The following is a 20,609-nucleotide window of genomic DNA, read 5'->3' on the forward strand; positions in this document are numbered from 1 at the left end:
CGCAAAGTAAGAAATATGAACAGAGGGCCTCCCAAACGCCAATGATGCAAAACGTGATGATCAATCAATAATCATCGCGTGGTTCGTCTTCCCCCTTTTTTAGAGAATCCAAGCTAACACACGGGCAGACAGGTCTGTAGCAGCTGGAATCATTATGCTGCGGTTGATGCAATGCTAAGAGCGGCGAGCGGCGCCAATGTAATTGAATCACTTGTCGATCATAGGACGATGCAACACGAGCTTTTCCGCTTATCAAATGTGAGGAGGGCGGCTCGCGTAGCGGCTTCGAAGACATCGTCGACCCCCTCTCCAGTCAATGAGGAACATTCAAGGTATTTTCTGGCGCCGATTTGCGTCGCTATTTCGCTTCCTTCCTTAGAAGTAACAAACCGGAGGGATTTCTTCCGCATTTCTTCGATAGCCAGAGGGTCTTCGCGCAGATCCTTCTTCAAGCCGACAAGGATGATAGGTACCCCGGGACATCGCTCGTTTGCTTCCTCAATCCACTATGATGGACAAAAGTCAGGGAGTCAGATCCTGGAAATATGGAACGTGGACACGAAGATAGACTGACCTTGTGCTTCACGTTTTCAAGCGAATCTGGTGTGTCGACCGAAAATCCGATCAGGATTACATGCGCCTTCGAGTATGCAAGAGGTCGCAGCCGCTCATAATCTTCTTGACCTGCAGTATCCCACAAGGCCAGCTGGACGGATCGACCGTCCACCCTGCAATCCGTCACATAATTCTCGAAAACCGTGGGAACCTGCTTTGGTTGTCAGAAACTAGATTGGCGACCAGGGAATCGTATAAATCAGTGGACGGGTACTAACGTAGTGCTATAAGACAGTTAGAGTCAGTTACTGACATCTTCCAAGAATCCCTCTTTTCTTTGAGATGATCTCCAGAGGACACTTACAGTTGGGAAATAACCCAGGGTAAACACACTTAACAAACTGGTCTTGCCGCAAGCACCATCTCCGATGATGACCAGCTTCCTGCATTCCAAGGTCAAATTAGTCACGATCGAGATAGCAGGTAGAAGAATAACCGGCAAATTGGTCTTGTTTATCTGTTGGTAGACATAAGCTGGTATAGCGGATCAAGGCCGTATACCACCCATCTTGCGATATTTCCACCTGCGATCGATAGGGGATCGGCGCACATACCTCCGCATCACATTGTCATTTTGTTGTTGGGCCATTGTTCTCTCAAAACACCGTAACAGTCACGGCTTCCTTCAAGAGTCAACGGTGTCGGAGAGGGGCCTGAACGAGCGAAGATGACACGCGGGAAAGACAAGGGGAGAGCGCTGTTCAGCCTCAGCCGATATCGAAACCTAGTAGGATCAGGCAACCACCAGGTCAGGATCTAATCGTAGAGACTCGAGAATCCTTGGCCGAGTACAGGATCAACGAATGGAAGGAGGGGTGAGAAATTTGCTTTTGATATAAGATATCCCCTCCCCCTAAATTGCTGGATGAGGAGGATGACGACGAGTTTTGGGGGTTTTTCTGTTGATCTGGAAGGCGGTCGAGGTGAGGCTGATGACTTTTAAGTCAATTGATCGACCAACACGGGGGGGGAGAGAGAGGTGTTCTCGAGGAGAACAACAGGAACAAGTTCGACCAGGCTGTGTAAGTTTTGGTATTACCTGTAAGGTAAGGTAATCCTGGAGTGTTTGGTAACGATGTTACGGTACAAGCACTGTCTGAAATGTATAAAGAGTCGATCCAACTTAATAGGGCCTGGACAGGGTAATCCCTCGCGGGTAGACACCAGAGATTCGTGACTCGCAGAGATGAGGATCAAGTCAGAAAGCCAGAGGATGCACAAGAAGGCTTTTTAAATGACCAAGAGAAGTAGCCGCCGAAAGTCTAACTGATTCATGCGATGGGAGTAATCAACGCAAAGGATGAGATCGACCCGTCAATGGCACAGCTGAGAAATACTTCCATACATTCCCACTCATCAAGTTGTCATGCCCTTCCTTTGAGAGTTTTGTCTCAGATGGATTCCGCTAAAAGCTTCGATGATTTACCCATTCAAGTCATAGCTGTTGTTATAAATGGATGCTAGTGGAGAGATCGATGAGACAGAAGACGGGAATGATGCCCTTCGAGTCGGGAGCCAAGAAGGGATGGTCCTGCATAACAACAGGAATAGAACACCTCATTCGGCGAGGCCGGTAGCATTGCTTATTAAACGGTTTGGGCAGACAGATGAACAATCACTTAGTGATCTTGGGAAATCCGACAAGGAGATTGTTCCAGAAGGTGGGTTGGAGCTTCTCTTTCTTCGCTCTATGATTTCGAGTGATCAGGGCCCAGAGTCAACCTATCTAGCTAGCTACTCCCTTAGATACCCTCTGATGTCGTTCCTGGCTGCAGTACCCGGTAGGCAGAGTACTTAGGTACCAAGGTAGGAGCAGTACTTTGTAGATCGGTACCTCTGTAGACTGTAGGTATAGAGGTTGTAACCCAGGTCATGAGTATCGACATTACCAAATTTACGCGGTGTAATCAACGGTATGGGTAAGTTGGGTACCTGGAAAGTCCAGCCTTGCTGCCTCAGAGTCCAGGCATCGACATCGCTTGCAGCGGCTATGCTGTTGCGGCCAGCGGCTCGCCAGCCATCCAGACGGCGTCAAGATCCACCATCATCCATTTGCAGTGGCAGCCAGCCTTTCAAACCATCCCGCTTTGGCTGCGCTTGTTCGTTCGCCAGCTTCCATCTAGATCGTCTTCAATCATCCTCCTTCTCTTGATCTTAGGTCTATCCACCCTCTAAATCCCCTCTACCTCATTCCTGGTCGCCTAGCCCTTGTCGCTCCTGCCCGCCTCCCCTGCCTGCCGCCAGGGTTCCTTTCCACCCCTCTTCCGCCCTCATTCCCTATCGTGTCCGCCCAGGATCTTGCACTCCTCTCTATCCTAACTCTCCACCCATCGCTCGCCAGCGTTTATTCCCCCCTTGATTGAGGATACTGGATTTGAATCTTTCCTTCGCCTCCCGACCTTGTCGCATTTCGACCTGTCAGCAGCTTGCGAGTGAGCTCTTTTTTTTCTGTTCCTTTGTCCTCTGTTTGTTTCTGACTCGGCTCCAGCAACATCATTGGGTTAGGAAGTAGCACGATCAAGGAGACACAGGGTTTTCACCCTGACCCCCTCTAGACGATCTCGGTTCTCTCACAAGAGTTAATCTCTTTACGAACGAAATCGTATCTCATGGCTCGTCCGCCGCATACACCTAAACCGCCAATCTCCATATTGTCAAACAAGATGTCGACAGCAGCGCCCGCAGCCTCCGCTACGAACAGCGCGATTCCAGCGCAGAAGGAGTTTTCTTTACCACCCTCAACAGATACAGTTTCCGTACCGGTCAATCGCAAGAAGCAGAAGCGCAGACAAAAGCAGGCAGCTCGTCTGGCCGCCGAGCGTCAGTCGAATGGACATATATCTCCAGACGCGGCGACGCAAAACGGTTCCAGTCCCGCCGCCGATCCGGAAGGCTATCATTCTGACGAGTTTGGCGATGTTGATCAAGAACAGCTCTCGAACGGAGATGCGAACCACAAGGATGACCAGGACTCGGTGGACGCGCACGATGACTACCAATATCCAGGCAACGGCTCGGAAGGGCTTCAGAAACCGACCGGACGCAAATCGAAGAAGAAGAAAGGGAAAAAAGGACCCAATGGTACCCATGCGCCAGAAGACGAGACTGCGACTCATGCGTCCACCCCTTCCGTCTCCATGTCACATCCTCTTCCGCCGACTCTACCTTCCCATCTCGGTCCTCGTCCTATTTTAAAACCCGCCAAAACTCGCAGTATATGGAATACATCGACGCAAGAGGAGCGTGAGAACATCAAAACGTTCTGGCTTGAGCTTGGAGAGGAAGAGCGACGGCAGCTTGTCAAGGTGGAAAAGGATGCAGTCTTGAAGAAAATGAAGGAGCAGCAGAGACATTCGTGCAGTTGTACGGTGTGTGGGCGAAAGCGGACCGCCATCGAGGAGGAACTTGAAGTACTCTACGACGCTTATTACGAAGAACTCGAACAATACGCCAATCACAACCAAGGCTCTTTCGAGAAGGGTCCCCCGATTGTCCCGCCTCCACGCTTGTATCAGCCTCCTTTACGATCGCCCGGACAGCATACACGAACGCAAGGCCAATTCCACCCTTCCAGAGGCCGTATCCATGAGGTGCCAGAAGAAGAAGACGATGATGATCTGGAGGAGGATTACGACGAAGATGAGGAGGATGATGAACCCTATAGTGACGAAGACTCGGACGATGAAGATGATGAGGCTCGCGCGGCTCGCGCAGACTTTTTCGCCTTCGGCAATAGTTTGACGGTTAAAGGTAAGGCTGAAGCGCCGCCGGCTTGCGCGGATTTTGACGGGACACGGCTGATCTCTTTGCTTGCTTCCTCGTTCTTGGAATCTAGATGGCATTCTTACGGTCGCAGACGATCTTTTGAAGAATGACGGCAAACATTTTATTGACATGATGGAGCAACTGGCCGAGCGTCGAATGCAACGCGAAGAGGACACTCAGTATGGCATCGCTGCTGCGCATCAATCACTCCATAGTGGCCACAACCATGGTCCGTTCGACGAAGAGGATTACGACGAGGAAGAAGATGAAGACTATGACAGCCAGGAGGACGAAGACTACGAGGAAGATGAAATGGTCTGCCATGGAGTTGTTCGCCCCCCGCCCCCTCCCTCTTTTGCCCCCTGGTGGTATCTATCCACTGGTCGTGCAATACGTGCTAATATTCATCCCAGGATACGATGACAGAAGAGCAGCGCATGGAGGAAGGGCGGCGAATGTTTCAGATATTCGCAGCTCGCATGTTCGAACAGCGTGTCCTGACAGCCTATCGGGAAAAGGTTGCGGAGCAAAGGCAACAGAAGTTGATCGAAGAGCTTCTGGAGGAGGAAACTCGGAACGAGCAACGAAACGCCAAGAAAGCCCGAGAAGCCCAGAAACGGAAGGACAAGAAGAAGCTCCAGAAACAAGCCAAGGAGGAGGAACGGGCGCGTCGAGAAGCCGAGAAGGCCGCAGAGGAAGCAGCTGCTAAAGCGGAGCAGGAAAAGAAGCTCGAGGAACAGCGGAAGAAACGAGAGGAGCAACGCAAAAAGAAAGAAGCTGATCGAAAGGCCCAGGAAGAGGAGCGTGCGCGCAAAGAGGCTGAAAAACTGCGACGGCAGCGCGAGGAACGAGAGCGGCAGGCAGAAGTGGAGCGAAAACAGCGAGAAGAGAAGAAACGACGCGAGGAAGCTCGACGGAAGGAGAAAGAAGAGCGTGAATTGCGGGAGAAGAAGGCTAAAGAGGAACAGCTCCAAAAGGATGCAGCAAAGGCTGAGGAGGCAGCCAAGGAACGCGAGAAGCGCGAGTATCAGGCCAAGCGGACATCACCGTTTTCCTCAAATCAGCATCCGCAGATCTCCTCTTCGCCCGTCGCTCATTCACCACACATCCAGTCAGGGATACCTGTGGTACCTAAAGCTCCTACTCCTGCCAGGCCCCGTCAGCCATCCCAACAAGACTCACATACATCCTCTCCGCACTCTCAGCCTGCTAGCACAGATCCCTCGCAGGCCTCTGTCTCGCCACGTTCTATGCCCATTTCTCAGTCATCGGGAGCCTCCAGCGTAGCGTCGAAGCATGTCCATGGACTGCATGCAATGTTTCACCAGCCGCAGCCCTCTGCGCCACTGTCTCCTCTCGGTAGGTCTATCCCGCCAGGATTTTCAGCCATGAACGGACTGCCTCCCGGTCCCCCAGGCTTAACTGGCATTTTGGGCCGTCCACCAATGGCTCATGAGTTGCCCGTCTATCCGCCGCACTCTGGGCCTTTCATCGGCCAGTTCCGAGGCTATCCGACACCCAACGGGATTCCGGCGGCTCCTGGCATCAACGGCGCGCGCGCGATGCCACCTGGGCGAGGTTTCCCACTTGAATCAGCACATGGGTTTCCATTCCATGGCCAGCAACAGATTCCCGGCGCATTCTCAGCCCAGCAGAGCGGACTGCCGCATGGCCACTCCCGGCAACCCTCCGGTTCTTTTGAGCGATCTCCACTGGAAGGTCAAACACAGCCGATGCCAATTTCTCGACCTAGTCCGATCAAACGACCTTCCAGCACCCAGCAAGATCAGCGGAAGAATGGTGATCGAACTGCGCAGCGAGATGTGGACGACTTAAGCGCACATCTTGGCAGTAGTGCTCTTCTTGATGACACCGATGTTCCGTTCGCGTCCACCCTGTCCCAGTCACTACCTGGTGCAACTGCCCCAGGCCCTCTTCCCGGGCCGGCACGAGCCAGTTTTGGTGGACCATCGTTGTTTCCGGATCCTCTTAGTAGTGAGTATTGTTTTTATTTTTTATTTTTTATTTTTTTTTGAGTTAAGCTCACAGTGGCACAATTGTGCTGACAGCTTCTTTAGCATCGAAACACACCAATTTCTCCGTCAATGCGGGAGTGGCTGGTGGTACCTGGGGTGCGCAGCTTCCATTCGGAACGTCTACCTTTCCCACCGGTCCAACATGGGGAACTGGGCATGGTCAGTTGCGAAGCGATTTCTTTTCTTTCCTTATTCTTTCCTGCTTGAACAATATCAATATATCGATACTGACTGGGCTCTAGCGAGTGGCTGGTCTAATAACGCGTTCGGATCAGGAGTACATCACCGAGCTCACACCTCAAGGCCTGTTGCCATTCGATTGCTGGTGATCCAAGCATGCAAACAGCTCAACACCATGAGTCCCTTCAAGGGTGCCGATGGCTTCCATGACGTGAGCCTTGTTCTTCGTCAGGTGGAGCAACTGCGGCCACAAAACGAGCCGTCGATCTCCCTAAAGGAAATGCTGGACATATGCGATACGGAGGGCAGCACGCAAAATGGAGGTGGTTCATTCTCGACCAAGAAGGATGAAACTGGGGAGTTCGTCAAATTCGAGCCGGATAACAACAGTGCTGCTTCAGGTCACAGAGGCAGCATTGTTCCTGGGGAGATTGGCAGTCCCGTCCCAAGCAGTAGTCTGCCAGCGTTTGGCGGCATCGGCACACCGTCAGTGCTGCGGCAGTTTTCTTCTCCACCAATGGGTTTCTAAGGCGTTTGGGTCCAGCGTTCTACACGCTGTGAACAGGGTTCTGGTTTTCTATTTTTCGCTTTTATCATTCCCACCATTCCTCATTACTGGGCTTCTGCGCCCTGGACGATTCACTGACTAAATGCCTCTCTTCTTTTACGTCCCCTTTACTCCCATCCTACCCTCATCCTACTCATCATCATCATCATCATCATCATCGTCATCATCATCACACTGTTCCAATTGTTGTCAAGCGTCATGTCATGTCTCACGTCTTCAGTTTGCCTGCGTCTTGGGCTCGTTCTTGTCTCCTTTCTACCCTCTTGCCTCCTCATGGTCCAAGTCTTTTTTCCTACTCCTCCGTCACCACGGACATTACCATGTTACGTATGTCTTATTGCACATTATGCGGCGATTCCCATGGAGCACACATATCCTCCGTGCTAAACCAATTGCATGATCGGTTTGATCTATCTCACGAGTCCTATTCTTCTTTGGGGCCGATTTACGGTTGTAGTCCGGCGGAGCGTAGTCAGTCGCATGTTCATGTTCACGCTACGTCCGTTCAAGAAACTCGAGGTATGCAATCAGAGTAGGGAATCGCCGAATTAGGTCAAATTGGATGAGATTCTATTGCAGCAATTCATTCAATGACCTTGTGGGAGGGTATTTTATGACGACGCAGCACCTATATCGACAGAACAAGAATAGGGGGGAAGAAAAATCGGATACGGCAAGAGAGGCATAGAAAGAGACAAAAGGGGGCCAAGTATAAGTAAGAGGTTTTACAGACCGTCTCCGGCAATTACTCAAACATCAACAAGCTCTGGATGGACAGCGACAATAGAACATTAGAAACACACAACGCGCTCAATTTCATACAAGATCATGCGCCGGGGATCCACGGATCGGATTCCGGCGTACTGCTAGCCACTGGGTTTGTTTGATTTTTTTTTTTCCCTGGAGCAAAAAAAAAAAAAATCACTGCCTCGGGTCCGTGACCACGCCCTCGTAATCTCGGGACCGGATGTAGTCCAGTGTCCGCTGGAAGTGGCGCTTGGGGCCCTCGAGGCTGGGGTTCGGCTCGTCCTCGTTCGTCTGTAGGTTCGAGTGGATGAGTTCGATCAGGCCGTTGAGGTACTTTGTCGTGACGGTTTCGTTCTGCTGGTCGAAGTAGTAGACGTAGCGGTTGAGGATCTCGACGAAGAGTTCGACGGAGACGGCGGTGTCCATGCAGGCGTCTGCGACGCGGAGAGCGCGCTGGAGGCATTCGAGGACGCGTTTGCCATCGCGGTAGAGCTGGAATGAGGTTTAGTTTCGGCTGGGAAATTATGAGGAACTGGGTGGGGGAGGCAAGGAACGTACGTTTTTGGGATCCTCTTCGCCTCGTTGGGGGTTCTCAACCACCCACCAGAGGTGGCTAGCAAGGTATACTGCACGGCATTGATCGGGTTTCTTGAGTAACTTGCTTCCGTGCAGCGCAGCCTTGGTGATGAGCGTGTCGTAGTTCTCCTTGGAAAACCCTCGTGTGCCTTGGAGGGCCCCTGCGATGATGCAGACGGCCTGGAACTGAGCGCGCGAGTCGCTGATGGAATCCTCATAGATCGTAAAGGCTTGCGCGAAGAACTCGTAGCTGAACTCTTCGAAACCGGTCTGGTCCGCTACCTCGCCGCACATGACGAACAAGCGCAGGGCCAGGTCGGCGCATCCCGGATTGGCGCGCTGGTAGAGGTTGTTTACACCTTGATGCATGAACCGGTAGAGGGCCGACGATTGTGACTGCCAGTTGTCGTCGTAATGTTCTCGGGATTTGAGTTTGCGCGCCAGTCGGATCGAGGCAGTGATGATGGCCGGTGTTGTGTATCGAATGCGTTCGTCGCCGTCGGCATATGCTTTGCGTGTTGCTTGGAGGAGCTATGGTAGTTAGTATCTCTACATGGGCACTTGATCAAGGATGTATCGAACCTTCAATTGAGTGTCGTTCTCTGGCGCCTGAATCAGATGCACCAACCGAGCAAGCCAGCCTTGCTCTTCAACGGTCTCGTCCGTTTCGCCTCCGCGCCGTTGGGATCCAGGGTAACCCACGCTCTGCTGCAGGCCTTCTTTGATCAATACTCTCAAGGCTTGCAGGACACGGTCCAAGTTCTCTGTCGTTGTGATCAATGTTCGATTCTTCAGCAGATTTCGGGCGATTTCACCCGCGACGGATCGGCGTGTGGGATAGGATTGCGAATTCATAAGCGGGAGATAGTGCGGCAGCGCCAGCGCCGTAAAGATCGATACGTATGAGCGGAGGGGAGCGAGGAGTAGATGAAGGAGATTCTGCTGGGTTGGAGGTGTGTGCAGGTCAGCATGGTCAGCGTGCTTGGCGGTTTCCTGCGTGGCGAAACCAAGGATCTGGTCCACGTATTCCAGCTTGCCAGGATAGGTATTGAGGGCCAAGTTGACGAGGGATACTAATAACGCCATGGTGTCTTGGATCGGCAAACCGCGGGTCTTGATCAGGTTCACCACTTGATCATAGAATATGGCGTACAGCTTGACATCGGCTGGAACAGCAGGCTTGGAAGCACTCTCGCCGTTCTCCTTCGGTGTTTCCTCGTCTTCAGCCGGCTTCGCTTCTGGCTCTTTGGCCTCCTGCAAAGGCTCTGTGGCTGGTTGCTCCTCGCCGTTCTCCTGAGCTGATTCTACCTGTGCCTCTTCAACTGCCGCCGGCTCCTCCTTCTTGGACTCTTCAGTGATCTTCAGGTTCTCGAGAAATTTCGTGACGGCTTCTTCCTCATTCTGTTTCCTTGTCTCCGGGTCCGCGGTCGCTTCTGTCTCCCGAGCAGCATAGGCCGAAAGACGGTCCATGAGGCCGATCACGATCTTCTTCAAATCCACGTGCGGATTGAGACGAGAGATAGCCGAGAGCAAGAGGTCAAGTGTGTGAAGGTGGAACTCGTCCGGAAAGACCTTGGTAATGACTAGAGAGCAGCTCAGCATCGAACCCACCAGTCCATCACGAGACAATCGACATATAGCTCACCTTCTAGCAGATACTCCTGCGCCAGGATATCACGACACTGGACAACCTGCTCCAGCAGCGCCTGCAGGATACCGGACTTGTACCGCTCCAGGTCGACCAACTGGCTGAGCCGGACGACATTGCTGCCCACCAGCAACTCCAACTCGCGGCGCTCCTGCATCCTCTTTTCCCTTTCCCGCGAGGGACCCTGGTGCTGCAATCTCACCCATAACTTGTTCATCTCCACGAAGTTGGTTAGGACGAAATTGATCGAGTCCTGCAGGTTACCTTCGGGCCCGTCCCCGGAGCCGGTGGGCAGATGATCCCTAGCCTGCCCGGATAGATAGTATCGCAGGAACAGCCCACGAATGGGATGCTGCACACCGCGACTCATCTCCATCATATCCTTCATGATTTCTTTGACCGGGGCATCCTCGACCGACATATACACCGTGCCGACCGTGATCATCAGGTAGAGTCGTGGGATGATGTTCCCGGCATATTGAACCAACTCGTACAAATCCGCCAGGTGATTGACCGGGTGGTTCTCCTTCAGGTAGACGGAGAGATGTCGCAGCGCATCGAACACTGCCATGTACAATTCATAGTATTGCTTGGGCCCCAAGCTAGGAGTGCGGAGTTCGGAAACCAACGTCGACCTAGAGCAATTGAGAATCAGTGTTAGCCTGCCCCGTCGTCCCAATTACCCCTTCTCTTTGCTTTTTTTCCATTCGGATGGTCTCTTGTAATATCCGTGTATCCGCTATGGGGATTAGAGAGTCTCAAGGCTCACCCGCATTTGAGCGCATCCATCAACTTCCCGGGGTTCTCGAGACATTTTCGCATCAGATGCGACTGCTGTCGGACGACCCCCAGGGCCTCCTCGAGGAGACGACTTTGGTCCTCGGGCCCGGAGATAGGGCTTGTCATGCTGGAATTGAGCGATGAGACTCAAGAGGCGTAAGTGAGGGGGGAGTCTCAGTGGCTGAATGCAATGCAGGCGGTAAACAGCTAGCTGGCCGAGAGAGATGACGAGGATGAGAACAACGGGGGGATGCGGCGGAAATGCTTCGATGACGGGCGCGGAAGGGGGGGGAATAGGCACGGATGGGAATCTTGCAATGCAATCGTTATCATTCCATAAAAACGTAGAATCAGAAGTCACAGCCAAGTGATTCTTGAGACGGTGTCAGCGAATCGAGAGGATGGAGTCTGGGAGGTTTATCGCGGGTCGGACGAGCTTCTCGCTGCCTCAGGCTCCCACCGACTAGGCAGAGCTATTCTGTACAAAGATGTGATCCCGAAAAACAGCCACCGACTCAGGGTAGAGAGCTTGAAGACTGAGAAATGAACGTTTCAATGATATTAGGAATTATTATTATTACACTTGGCGATGTCCCAGCAGTCAAAGAGAAGATGTGGATGAAAACGCAGCGGATGTTTGGTTGATCCGCTGCAGGTACGTGACTGACGTATTGGCCGAGTGGCTGCGAGTCAAGTCTCTTTCTTCTTCTTCTTCATCAGAGGAAAAATCAACATCAAACATGCTGTCTACTGCTGGAATGATGATATGTCCAGAATTCATCTTCAATTTAGCTGATACTATCTAATAACAAAGTCTAGCCTTCGCCCCTAACCCCCATGTATACAGAAAACCCAAGTTGATAACACAGGACGATCTCCAGATTGGAACCATCGAAAAGAGGAAGGGGGAAAAAAAAAAAAAAAAAAAAAAAAAAGACAACAAGACATGAAATCTGAAAGAGAGAAAACGCTGCGGTGAATCATGTCATATCGTCCCGTGAAATATCATTCCGTCGAAGGCCGAGATCCGAGGATGGGCCCATTGAAGCTCATGAAATGAGTGTTCGTTTCGTCGTCATATTACCCCTCCTGTTGTCTATCCTCAACAGTTGCGGATCGCATAATAGATCTGTTTCAATGTCTTTCGAGAAACGAGCAGGTGTTCTAGTACACACGACCGGTCTGGTTGAGAACCTGGCGTGTGGTGATCGTGCTGTTCAGCAGACCACGGGCCGCAATGGGAAGACCCTCAGTTCCATTGACGCTGCGGGTGCCGAAGGTATGAGCTCGAGTGCTGTTGGTGTTCAGGAACGATCTCCTGGCTTCCTTCAGGGGCAGAGGGGGTTGAGTGTGGTTGAAGCTCCGGGGAGAGACGGGGTGCTCTTCACCAGAAACAGATGTTGGCCAGGCTGCCAGGCTACTGGAAGATGGAGTGGAAGAGCTGGAGGGCGAGATGACCGGAGTCGACGAAGGAGTGTCGGTGACCGTGACGGTCACGGGAGCCTGGGGAACACTGGGAGCGGTGACAGTCTCAGCGGCTGAGCTGGTGAGGCTGTTGATGTTGGTGCCGCCGACGTTGACCACCGAATAAGGCTCATGCTGTCTGCGTGCGAGAGTACTGTTGGACTGTCGGGGGAGAGCAAAAGGCACGGCCTGAGAGCCGATTGCAGAGAGGACAAGGAAGACGGTAGCGGAGGAGAAATACATTGTGAAAGTTCAGTGGGCGATAATGCTGTCAACTGCTGATCGTATCTTCGTAGAGTCTTTGAGAGATGAGATGGAATAGATTGTTTTGATGTCCAAGACGGAGATACAGACGGCGATATTTATCACTCAGATTCCAAGACTACTTCGCACACTTATTATCATCATCATCACCATCATCCTCACAATCAAACTAGAAACATAAAAAAAAAAAAGAGAGAGAGAGAAAAGAAAAACCTGCAGGCTGGCAACCATCGGCACGGAATCAGGGCCTGAAGTGAATCCACCCATCCACGATCCACACGAGGAGGCTGGGGGGGAAAAAAGGCAGCAGCACAATCGCACTGGCCCAGCCACGATTGGAACTACACTCTGAAACTCATTACTGGCTTCGCTGCCGCGGTAAATCACAGGATTGACATGGCTATCACCATTACAAGTGCCGTAGCTGACGATCGTGGGCAAATTGATCCTGCCGGCACTTGAAGATCGTGAAGCGCTGAAGGCAACTGGAATTACTGGAGGTTAGACTAGAGGCATCACTGCCAAGCAACGACTGTGGCTGGCGGAATCCACTGTTGCTGTGGGTTTAGCTCTCATGGAACTTCACTTCTATTATTGATAGAAGAAGAGTCGTAATGATGAGAGGATATGAACATAAGAAGACCATAGGTACTGTAGGATGACGAGGCAATGCTGGTCGGGGTCTATAGATAGGGAATCGGGTCGATCATCGCAACGCAACTCCATATGGTTGATCGTGGTATCCTGAGATCTTCACCGCAACGAGAGAACAAACATATGTAGATACTCCAAAGGCAGAAGTTTTCTCGCTTCTATCTTTAGTCCCCTTTGTGGGCTGAGAGCTGCCTAGCCCGAGGGGCCTACAGTGGCTGTCGTCTAAGAGAGACAGAGAGAGACACTCGGCTCGGGTCAAAGCATACAGCGCCGAGGAAAACAGGCGATCAACAAACGATCTTCAAATCGCCAAATCCTCCACCCGGAGCAACCCAGACCCGAGAGCAGCACTGGCCCATCCTGCACATGGCTGGTTGGGATTCCATGCCAAGGCCGTAACATGCGTTCCCTCGTCGAAGATGGTAAGCATCATGATCCCGTTGACCATCTTGCGGTCTCCCACCATATTGCGCGACAACATGATGCTCTCGGCCCGATACCCATCGATGAACCGGCTCACCCCCCCTGCGCTGTCCGCCTCTTTGCCGCGCACCCATTCATGCGTGAACCACGTCTGCTGCCACTGTTTCTCTTTGATGTGAAGTAAGCGCCGAATAGGGTTTGTCGCGATGACCGCCCCACCGGCGCAGCCCAGTAGGATACTTGGGTGCCAGGAACTGCATGGCGCGAGCGCGGAAGCCGTGCTTGAGAGCCGTGCCACCGCGCTCGTGGTGTAGAAGCGTCGCACGGCGAGGAGCCGAACGAAGTCGTTCTCATCGCTGGACAGGAAGGAGTGAAGCCAGGGGGAGTAGGATACGTGAGGCGATCCCATCCGCATACGATTCGTTTCAACCGTGTCTTTCTGGTAGTCAATGATCGATGACATGCGGGTTTCTCCGTCCATCGCTGTCGTGCAGATTAGATGAGGGTGGGTCGGGTAGGCCGACGTGAGATTTAGAACATATGTCCGATGGAGTGGCTCGTAGAAGTAGGGCATCGGGCTTGTTGGCGACTCCGGTGAAGGTATGATACTCCAGATAGCAACAAACCCGTTGGCGCAGCCGACGGCGATGTCAGTGGGAGAAAGCCAGGCTACGCATGTACACACTGTTGACGGTGGCTTGGCCTCGAAGACCGGAGAATGAACTCTTTCTACAGATAATCAGCCGGCATTTTAGTCAATCAGACTTGATCCACTTACTGAACTCCGTTGCACTGGGATCTCGGCTGAGCTTCACGTCAATCACTCGGACGTAGCCATCCCCCCAGACTCCGGCCAACAGGCCCAAATGCTTCAAAGGGTCCTCGTCGTCCTCGTCTCGTGGAGCTCGAGGCATAGGGCACCAGGCTATTCGACGAAGATCCCCCCAATCCGTACAGAGCGCCAGTCGCAGTCGCGGCTTGAATTTCATATCGAGGGTCTTCGTCAGGACATCATCCCTTTTGGCTTTGAATGCCCAGATCTGTAGTGCACAAGGATAAAGAGGCGACGGTCGAAATGCCAACCCAGCCTGATGTTTCATGGGATCCGGGTAATCTTCCTTTTGCTCGTCGGAGATGGGAGCAACAATCGCCAGATACTGCGTAAGACCTGGCTGATTCGGCACCCAAGCCATACCTTGAATCTTCTGCCCCATGTTCAGAAGCCATCCCTCACGCGTCGCTGTCTTCGGTTCAAAATCGCTCTTCTTCCCCTTATCTCTCCAAGCCTCACCAAAATCGGCAGCTTCATTCTGCCGCAACTCGAACTTCTTTTGCTCATCGACCGGCCCAATAAACACCGTCAGCTTTTTTTCCTGCCGCATCATGTACCGCGAGCGAGCCTCCTCCTCGCCAATCGGTTCAATTCGCTGCCTCTTGCGAGCCCGACCCCCAATATCATCAGCGTAGTACCAGTCCCATCCTCGTGTACTTTCCTTCTTGACGTCTTCCGGCTCAGCGCCAAAAGTAGGCCCATACTTATAATCAGGCAGTGTCTGGGCCTCATCCAGCGACGCCCGCGTGGGAAACGCCGCGTCCACCCCCCTGGCAAACCGGTCCCTCGTGTACGCCATGGAGAGCAGGTCTCTCTCGTCAGTCCCGAAGGTCACTTTCATATGGATGGTCTTGCCCATATGCTCGATGGGGTTCCAGGTGCCTCTGAAATGCGTCTCATCTTCGGCGATCGCCACCGTGCGGTCCTCAGGCCGGCTTCGGGGGGGTTTTGCTTTTGAAGAAGCCCTCGCTGGAGCCTTCGCCTTCTTTGCCTTCTTCGGCTTGACGGCGTCGGTGTCATCGTCATTAAGCTCGTCTTCATCATCTGGCTCCTCGAGTACCATTTCTACATCTCCGTCTTCATCGTCGTCTTCGTCCTCAGCTCCCCGCCCTTCCGTCGCATCGTTCTGGGCTTCTTTGTATTCTTCATCTGATGAGATCTCTGGAGAGATAGGCTGCTTTTCTCTCCGCCCCGGGACAGACGGTCCCTCTGCGAAGTCGAAGTCATCGCTTACTCCAGCGACCTCAAACGGATCACTGGTATATTTGGTCGTTGCGCCAGAGAGGCGGGTAGACCTACGTGCGCGAGGCATCTGGCGGCGATGACGAACACACGGATTTCACACGGATAGGATTGAGGTCAAGGAGCACCAGGCACCCAGCATATGTTCCTTCTGCAACTTCCAATGTTTCTAGTGCGCCTGGATTGATGATTGTACAATTGAGGGTTCAGTGATGTCAGAATATGATGACGAGAATTATAACAGCTGTTTGCGTTTTAAAGTAGACTGGAGTTTGTTTCTCTAGCTGTTCTCTAATACATTGAGATATCCTGCTGTTGACGGGTACTGTACTGAGTCTTGGCGTAATATTACATCGCAGAACGCTTTCAATACCAATCGGTTGAGAGAACAAGGCATTTATATCCAGGATACTACGGAGTAAGTTATTTTATCAGTCTATCTATTTTTGAACCCTATTGATGGCCTTAGGGTACTTGTACTCAGTTTGGGAGCAACGGTCAGCGCTCAAAATGCTTGGGGTTATCATGCTGAATCGGATTAGCATCCCTCAAGCCTTGCAAATATATAGTCGAGAAGTATCGATCGCCAAACTACACTCATGAGAAGTTGAAACATCCTCATCATGACCATCAAAAGGAAAATGAGCGATTGCAACAGTCCGCTCAACATCCTTCTTCGAGTGCTCCAGCAGGCTCGCCTTGATAGACTGTGCAGGGGCTCTGGTACTGGTAAGTCTCAAGGCGCTCATCATCAGGGGCCCAGCCCACAGCATCGATACCGATGACATCCCTCATTTCTGTCAGTTCCTGCAGTTTCTCCTGCTCTTGATCCAGCAGGTACCGCTCGACATGGAGACGTGGTTGGTCATAGCGTTGTCAATAGGCTATTATCCCCGAAGACGCCAATCACTATAATCATTTAAGTTGTGAGAGACAAGTACATAGATTCCCTCATCGAAGGAAATTGCTTGTACGGCGACTGTAGGGTAACTCATTAACAGCCTTGATAGAAGACATTTTCAGCATTGATCTCCTATATGTAGACAATTCTCCTGATTGAGATTCGCAGCAACAAGCTAATGAGATCAATATGGATCTCCCCAGGATATCCATGCAGCCGCCAAAAGACCGATTCGATCACAGAATCACCCCGCTCAGGTGGAGCAAGTCGTGAAGTTAAGTACGGAGCAGTGACATATATATATATATATTCATGTCCTCCAGCTGCACTTCACCATCTACAACTATCCATCTCAGGGTCTCAGCTTCCTTTTGTTTTTCTTCTTCTCTGTTCTCTATCAAATCTGTAAATATTTTCCGCATTTTTCCTACCCATCGTCCATACTCGTGAAAGAAAAGTCACCATGGCCAGCGCAGCCCACCCAGGAACATTGCATGAATATGTAAGTCAACCCCCCCATAAACACAAGTCCACACCCAAACCCAACAACCTCCCAACTAAAACCCACCCAGGCACCCCGACGAGTCGCCTTCGAATTCACCAGCTCCACCCCCGAGAAACAACACAGCCTCATCTTCATCGGCGGCCTCCAAGACGGCCTCTGCACCGTCCCCTACGTGCCCGCCCTCGCCAAAGCCCTCGAGCCCACCCCCTGGTCCGTCTTCCAGGCTCAGCTCTCCTCCTCCTTCGGCGGCTGGGGCACCGGCAGCCTAGACCAGGACGTGGCCGAGATCGCGCAGTGCGTCGAGTACGTGCGCAAGCTCCAGGCGTCTGCCGCGCCGGACGGCAAAGTCGTCATCATGGGCCACTCCACCGGCAGCCAGGATGTGCTGCACTACCTGTACGCGGCGAACCCGGCGTCGCGCCCGCGGCCGCCGGTGCACGGCGCGATCCTGCAGGCGCCCGTCTCCGATCGCGAGGCGATGCTTGCGGAGACGCGCAAGCCCGGGCCTGCGGGCGCCGAGGCCCGCGGCGCGTTCGAGCAGCTGGTTGCGCAGGCGCGGCTGGAGAGCAGCGCGGATGAGAATGAGATCCTGCCGCTGGGGTTGACTCGGAAGGTCGGCTTGCCGGGTGACCCGATCAGCGCGGCGCGGTTCTTCAGTCTGGCGAGTCCGGATAGCCCTGCTGCGCCGGCGGTGGATGATCTGTTCAGCTCGGATCTGAGCGACGAGAGGCTGCGGGAGACGTTTGGGGTGGTGAGGACGAAAGGCCTGCTGCGGTCGAGGCTGCTGGTGCTGTACTCGGGGAGTGATGAGTATGCGGCGCCGTGGGCGGATAAGGGGGCGCTGATGGAGCGGTGGAGGCTGGCGACAGAGGCTGGGCAGGAGGGCGCGTGGGATGGAAACAGTGCGATCATCGCTGGGGCGAGTCATACTGTCAAGGATGAAGGGCAGGCTGAGTTGGTGGAGCGTGTCTCTCGCTATCTGGAGGGGATCTAGGCACCATCCTTGTGATTGAGGTCCTACCGACCTAAGGTTGGGAGTAATGGATGATCATGTCATGAGGATTCGAGTTTTATTATACACAGACATAGAAAGGAAAAAATGCCAGAACGGCCAGACAGATGGTAAGGAAGACGTGGCAGACACGTATTAGAGACATAAGAGACACGGGGTATGCATGGGATATGGAGTTTTCACTCAAGAGTCAAGCAGAAAGAGAACCCGCGCAGTAAGGCAAGGATGAGAGAGAGAGAGAGAGAGGGTAGAAAGAGGGGGTCAAGAAACGGCGCGAAGGAGAATCAAACCTTCAACCACAAAGTCAACACGCCCTTGAGATACTCGACAATCTCATGGCCGCCCAGCTTACTCTCGCCATACAAGCGATCGACAAAGGTAATCGGACACTCGGCGACCTTGTAGCCCATAGCCTTCGCACGCACCATCATCTCCATCTGGAAACTGTACCCCTTGCTCTGCGTACTCGCAATCACCTTCTCCAGCACGCTCTTCTTGTACAGCCGGAAGCTGCCCGTCAGGTCACTCACCCCGGGCATCAGCATCACATCGGCAATCAGGTTCGCCGTCCGCGACGTGAACTTGCGGAACAAGTCCCAGCCATACACCCCGCCGCTGAGGCCGTCGCGGCTCGCATACCGCGTCCCCGTGACGATGTCCGCGTCCGTCGCGCCCTGGATCCGGATCATCTCCGGGATGAACTTGGGGTGGTGGCTGAAGTCCGCGTCCATGATGATCACGTAGTTGCCGCGCACGTACTGTAGCCCGTGCACGTACGCCGTGCCCAGCCCGAGCTTGCCGGCCCGCGGCTTCAGGTTGATGTGCTCCGGGCCCCAGAGCGCCTGCAGCTGTTTGGCGACTTCGAGGGTGCCGTCTGGAGAGCCGTCGTCGACGATCACGATTTCCCAGTCGAGGTTGCTGTGAGGGAGGAGAGCGCGTTAGTTTGGAAAAGGTGATAGAGTGACAAAGGGGGGAGAGGGAAAAAAAAAAAAGATAGATCAGCGTCGGTCGTACTTCTCGCGAAATGTCCGCTCGAGCAGCCAGCAGATGATAGGGAGGTTCTTGCGCTCATTGTATGTTGGCAGAATCACCGAGTACTTGTTCTTGGTGGCACCCATTTCTTTTGTTTTGGGGGGGATTTGCGCAAGAGAATAGATAATGTCTGGTAACAAAGTACTCCGAAGCGTGGAGAGGAAATCTGGTGTTGGTGTTGGTGTTGATGTGTTTGATGTTGGTTGTTCGAGTCCCCTGAGAGCAGCGGAGCTCCGCATTCGTGGTGACCGAATCATTCGGAGTACAAGTGGCCAGAATAGTCATAGACAGACTACTGAGACATCGTACCCTCTATCTAACTATCAAGAGCACTTCAACAATTACAGATGTCAACAGATGTCAATCATCCAAATCGATTCATATCAAAGACCAGATTACACGAGAAATATAAATCCATAACCATCCTCACATGAAATACAACCCAACAAACAGAGTACTAACCCTCCAGTCTACTTGGGAATCTTCCAAAACCCCTTCTGCACCTTCCCCTCATCTCCCAACTGGTTATACGGCCGATCATGCCGATTCTCCATCTCCGCGTTATGCCGCTTCACGTCCTCCGGCACATCAGACCGCGTCTTCCCCTGCGCGTCGATGTTGGGCGACTGCCGCCCGTCGTTCAGCGTCGGGCGCGCGTTATTCGACGGTCGGTTTGTGACGTGCGGGCTCACCTCAGCGCCGTCGTTGGCACGCCGGGTTTCTTCGTCGGAAGGCGGTTGCGAGGTTGAGCTGGAGCTGGAGCTGGAGCTTGAACCTGACGATGAAGATGGGCTAGAGCTTGGCGTGGATGAGGAGGAAGAAGAAGAAGAAGAAGAGGACGAGCCCTTGCTGACGTCTGGGGGTGGGGGACCTGCCCTGGCTGTTAGACGATTGACTCGTCGAACGACTGTGGATTCCATCTTATCGAGAGTCGAGAGGTAAGTAAGTACGTACCTGGATGTTCAATGTCGCGAGTCGCCTGGTTCTTCTGATCCTCTGGGCGCTGCTCGCCCTCGCCGCCGTACGAGCTGTAAGAGTACAACCGCCAGGACTGGGCGTAGAGGGCTCTCTGGCGACTGATGGAGAGGCCAGAAGGCTGGAATGTCTTCAAGGGAAGACTGCGGCCAAGAATCGAGTTCATTGTGGCTGTACTTGGAATACTAGTCGATGTGTTTTTTTTTGGGGGGGGGGGTGGGATAGGTAAGAGGATGAACTAGCACGACTGGAATACAGGCAATGGGATTTTTATATGGAATGGAAGGGAATGAATCGATCGATCGTCCTCGACCAGCACATCATTCATCGCCAGCCGTACATCAGGGCATGCTGGTGGCGTGTCGGTTGTTTTCTGCTGGGAGTGGATGT

General features: G+C 52.9%; 8 protein-coding genes across 8 annotated transcripts, besides 9 other annotated features; 2 read left to right on the forward strand and 6 right to left on the reverse strand.

Moving 5' to 3' along the window:
- Positions 1 to 218: 218 nt before the first annotated feature.
- rho2 (putative Rho GTPase Rho 2) lies at positions 219 to 1,204 on the reverse strand (the record flags this gene model as incomplete). Its single annotated transcript, XM_001271038.1, has 4 exons — positions 219 to 506; positions 575 to 766; positions 914 to 998; positions 1,170 to 1,204. The coding sequence occupies 4 exons, from the start codon at positions 1,202 to 1,204 to the stop codon at positions 219 to 221; spliced, it is 600 nt and encodes a 199-aa protein (XP_001271039.1).
- Positions 1,205 to 3,278: 2,074 nt separating this feature from the next.
- ACLA_038250 (putative stress response protein Nst1) lies at positions 3,279 to 7,125 on the forward strand (the record flags this gene model as incomplete). The annotated part of the gene is made up of 4 exons (XM_001271039.1): positions 3,279 to 4,365; positions 4,451 to 4,695; positions 4,794 to 6,375; positions 6,659 to 7,125. The coding sequence occupies 4 exons, from the start codon at positions 3,279 to 3,281 to the stop codon at positions 7,123 to 7,125; spliced, it is 3,381 nt and encodes a 1,126-aa protein (XP_001271040.1).
- Positions 4,212 to 4,309: a microsatellite.
- Positions 6,386 to 6,410: a microsatellite.
- A 172-nt stretch (positions 7,126 to 7,297) lies between the features above and the next one.
- Positions 7,298 to 7,335: a microsatellite.
- Positions 7,298 to 7,336: a microsatellite.
- A 749-nt stretch (positions 7,337 to 8,085) lies between these two features.
- On the reverse strand, positions 8,086 to 11,041 carry ACLA_038260 (vacuolar sorting protein 35; the record flags this gene model as incomplete). Its single annotated transcript, XM_001271040.1, has 5 exons — positions 8,086 to 8,403; positions 8,470 to 9,018; positions 9,070 to 10,070; positions 10,133 to 10,770; positions 10,905 to 11,041. 5 exons carry the CDS (start codon positions 11,039 to 11,041, stop codon positions 8,086 to 8,088), a joined length of 2,643 nt encoding a protein of 880 aa, XP_001271041.1.
- Positions 11,042 to 11,824: 783 nt separating this feature from the next.
- Positions 11,825 to 11,849: a microsatellite.
- Positions 11,825 to 11,850: a microsatellite.
- A 229-nt stretch (positions 11,851 to 12,079) lies between these two features.
- Positions 12,080 to 12,622, reverse strand: ACLA_038270 (uncharacterized protein; the record flags this gene model as incomplete). The annotated part of the gene is made up of 1 exon (XM_001271041.1): positions 12,080 to 12,622. One exon carries the CDS (start codon positions 12,620 to 12,622, stop codon positions 12,080 to 12,082), a length of 543 nt encoding a protein of 180 aa, XP_001271042.1.
- A 152-nt stretch (positions 12,623 to 12,774) lies between these two features.
- Positions 12,775 to 12,810: a microsatellite.
- A 788-nt stretch (positions 12,811 to 13,598) lies between these two features.
- On the reverse strand, positions 13,599 to 15,864 carry ACLA_038280 (transcription factor TFIIIC subunit TFC6; the record flags this gene model as incomplete). The annotated part of the gene is made up of 2 exons (XM_001271042.1): positions 13,599 to 14,449; positions 14,499 to 15,864. 2 exons carry the CDS (start codon positions 15,862 to 15,864, stop codon positions 13,599 to 13,601), a joined length of 2,217 nt encoding a protein of 738 aa, XP_001271043.1.
- A 1,294-nt stretch (positions 15,865 to 17,158) lies between these two features.
- ACLA_038290 (uncharacterized protein) lies at positions 17,159 to 18,194 on the forward strand (the record flags this gene model as incomplete). Its single annotated transcript, XM_001271043.1, has 2 exons — positions 17,159 to 17,197; positions 17,268 to 18,194. 2 exons carry the CDS (start codon positions 17,159 to 17,161, stop codon positions 18,192 to 18,194), a joined length of 966 nt encoding a protein of 321 aa, XP_001271044.1.
- A 245-nt stretch (positions 18,195 to 18,439) lies between these two features.
- Positions 18,440 to 18,473: a microsatellite.
- Positions 18,474 to 18,496: 23 nt separating this feature from the next.
- Positions 18,497 to 19,330, reverse strand: ACLA_038300 (dolichyl-phosphate beta-D-mannosyltransferase; the record flags this gene model as incomplete). Its single annotated transcript, XM_001271044.1, has 2 exons — positions 18,497 to 19,130; positions 19,227 to 19,330. 2 exons carry the CDS (start codon positions 19,328 to 19,330, stop codon positions 18,497 to 18,499), a joined length of 738 nt encoding a protein of 245 aa, XP_001271045.1.
- Positions 19,331 to 19,714: 384 nt separating this feature from the next.
- Positions 19,715 to 20,385, reverse strand: ACLA_038310 (uncharacterized protein; the record flags this gene model as incomplete). Its single annotated transcript, XM_001271045.1, has 2 exons — positions 19,715 to 20,124; positions 20,199 to 20,385. 2 exons carry the CDS (start codon positions 20,383 to 20,385, stop codon positions 19,715 to 19,717), a joined length of 597 nt encoding a protein of 198 aa, XP_001271046.1.
- Positions 20,055 to 20,083: a microsatellite.
- Positions 20,386 to 20,609: the final 224 nt, after the last annotated feature.

The sequence above is a fragment of the Aspergillus clavatus genome, genomic scaffold (genome assembly GCF_000002715.2).
Source record: "Aspergillus clavatus NRRL 1 1099423829802 genomic scaffold, whole genome shotgun sequence".
NCBI classification, from domain to species: domain Eukaryota; kingdom Fungi; phylum Ascomycota; class Eurotiomycetes; order Eurotiales; family Aspergillaceae; genus Aspergillus; species Aspergillus clavatus.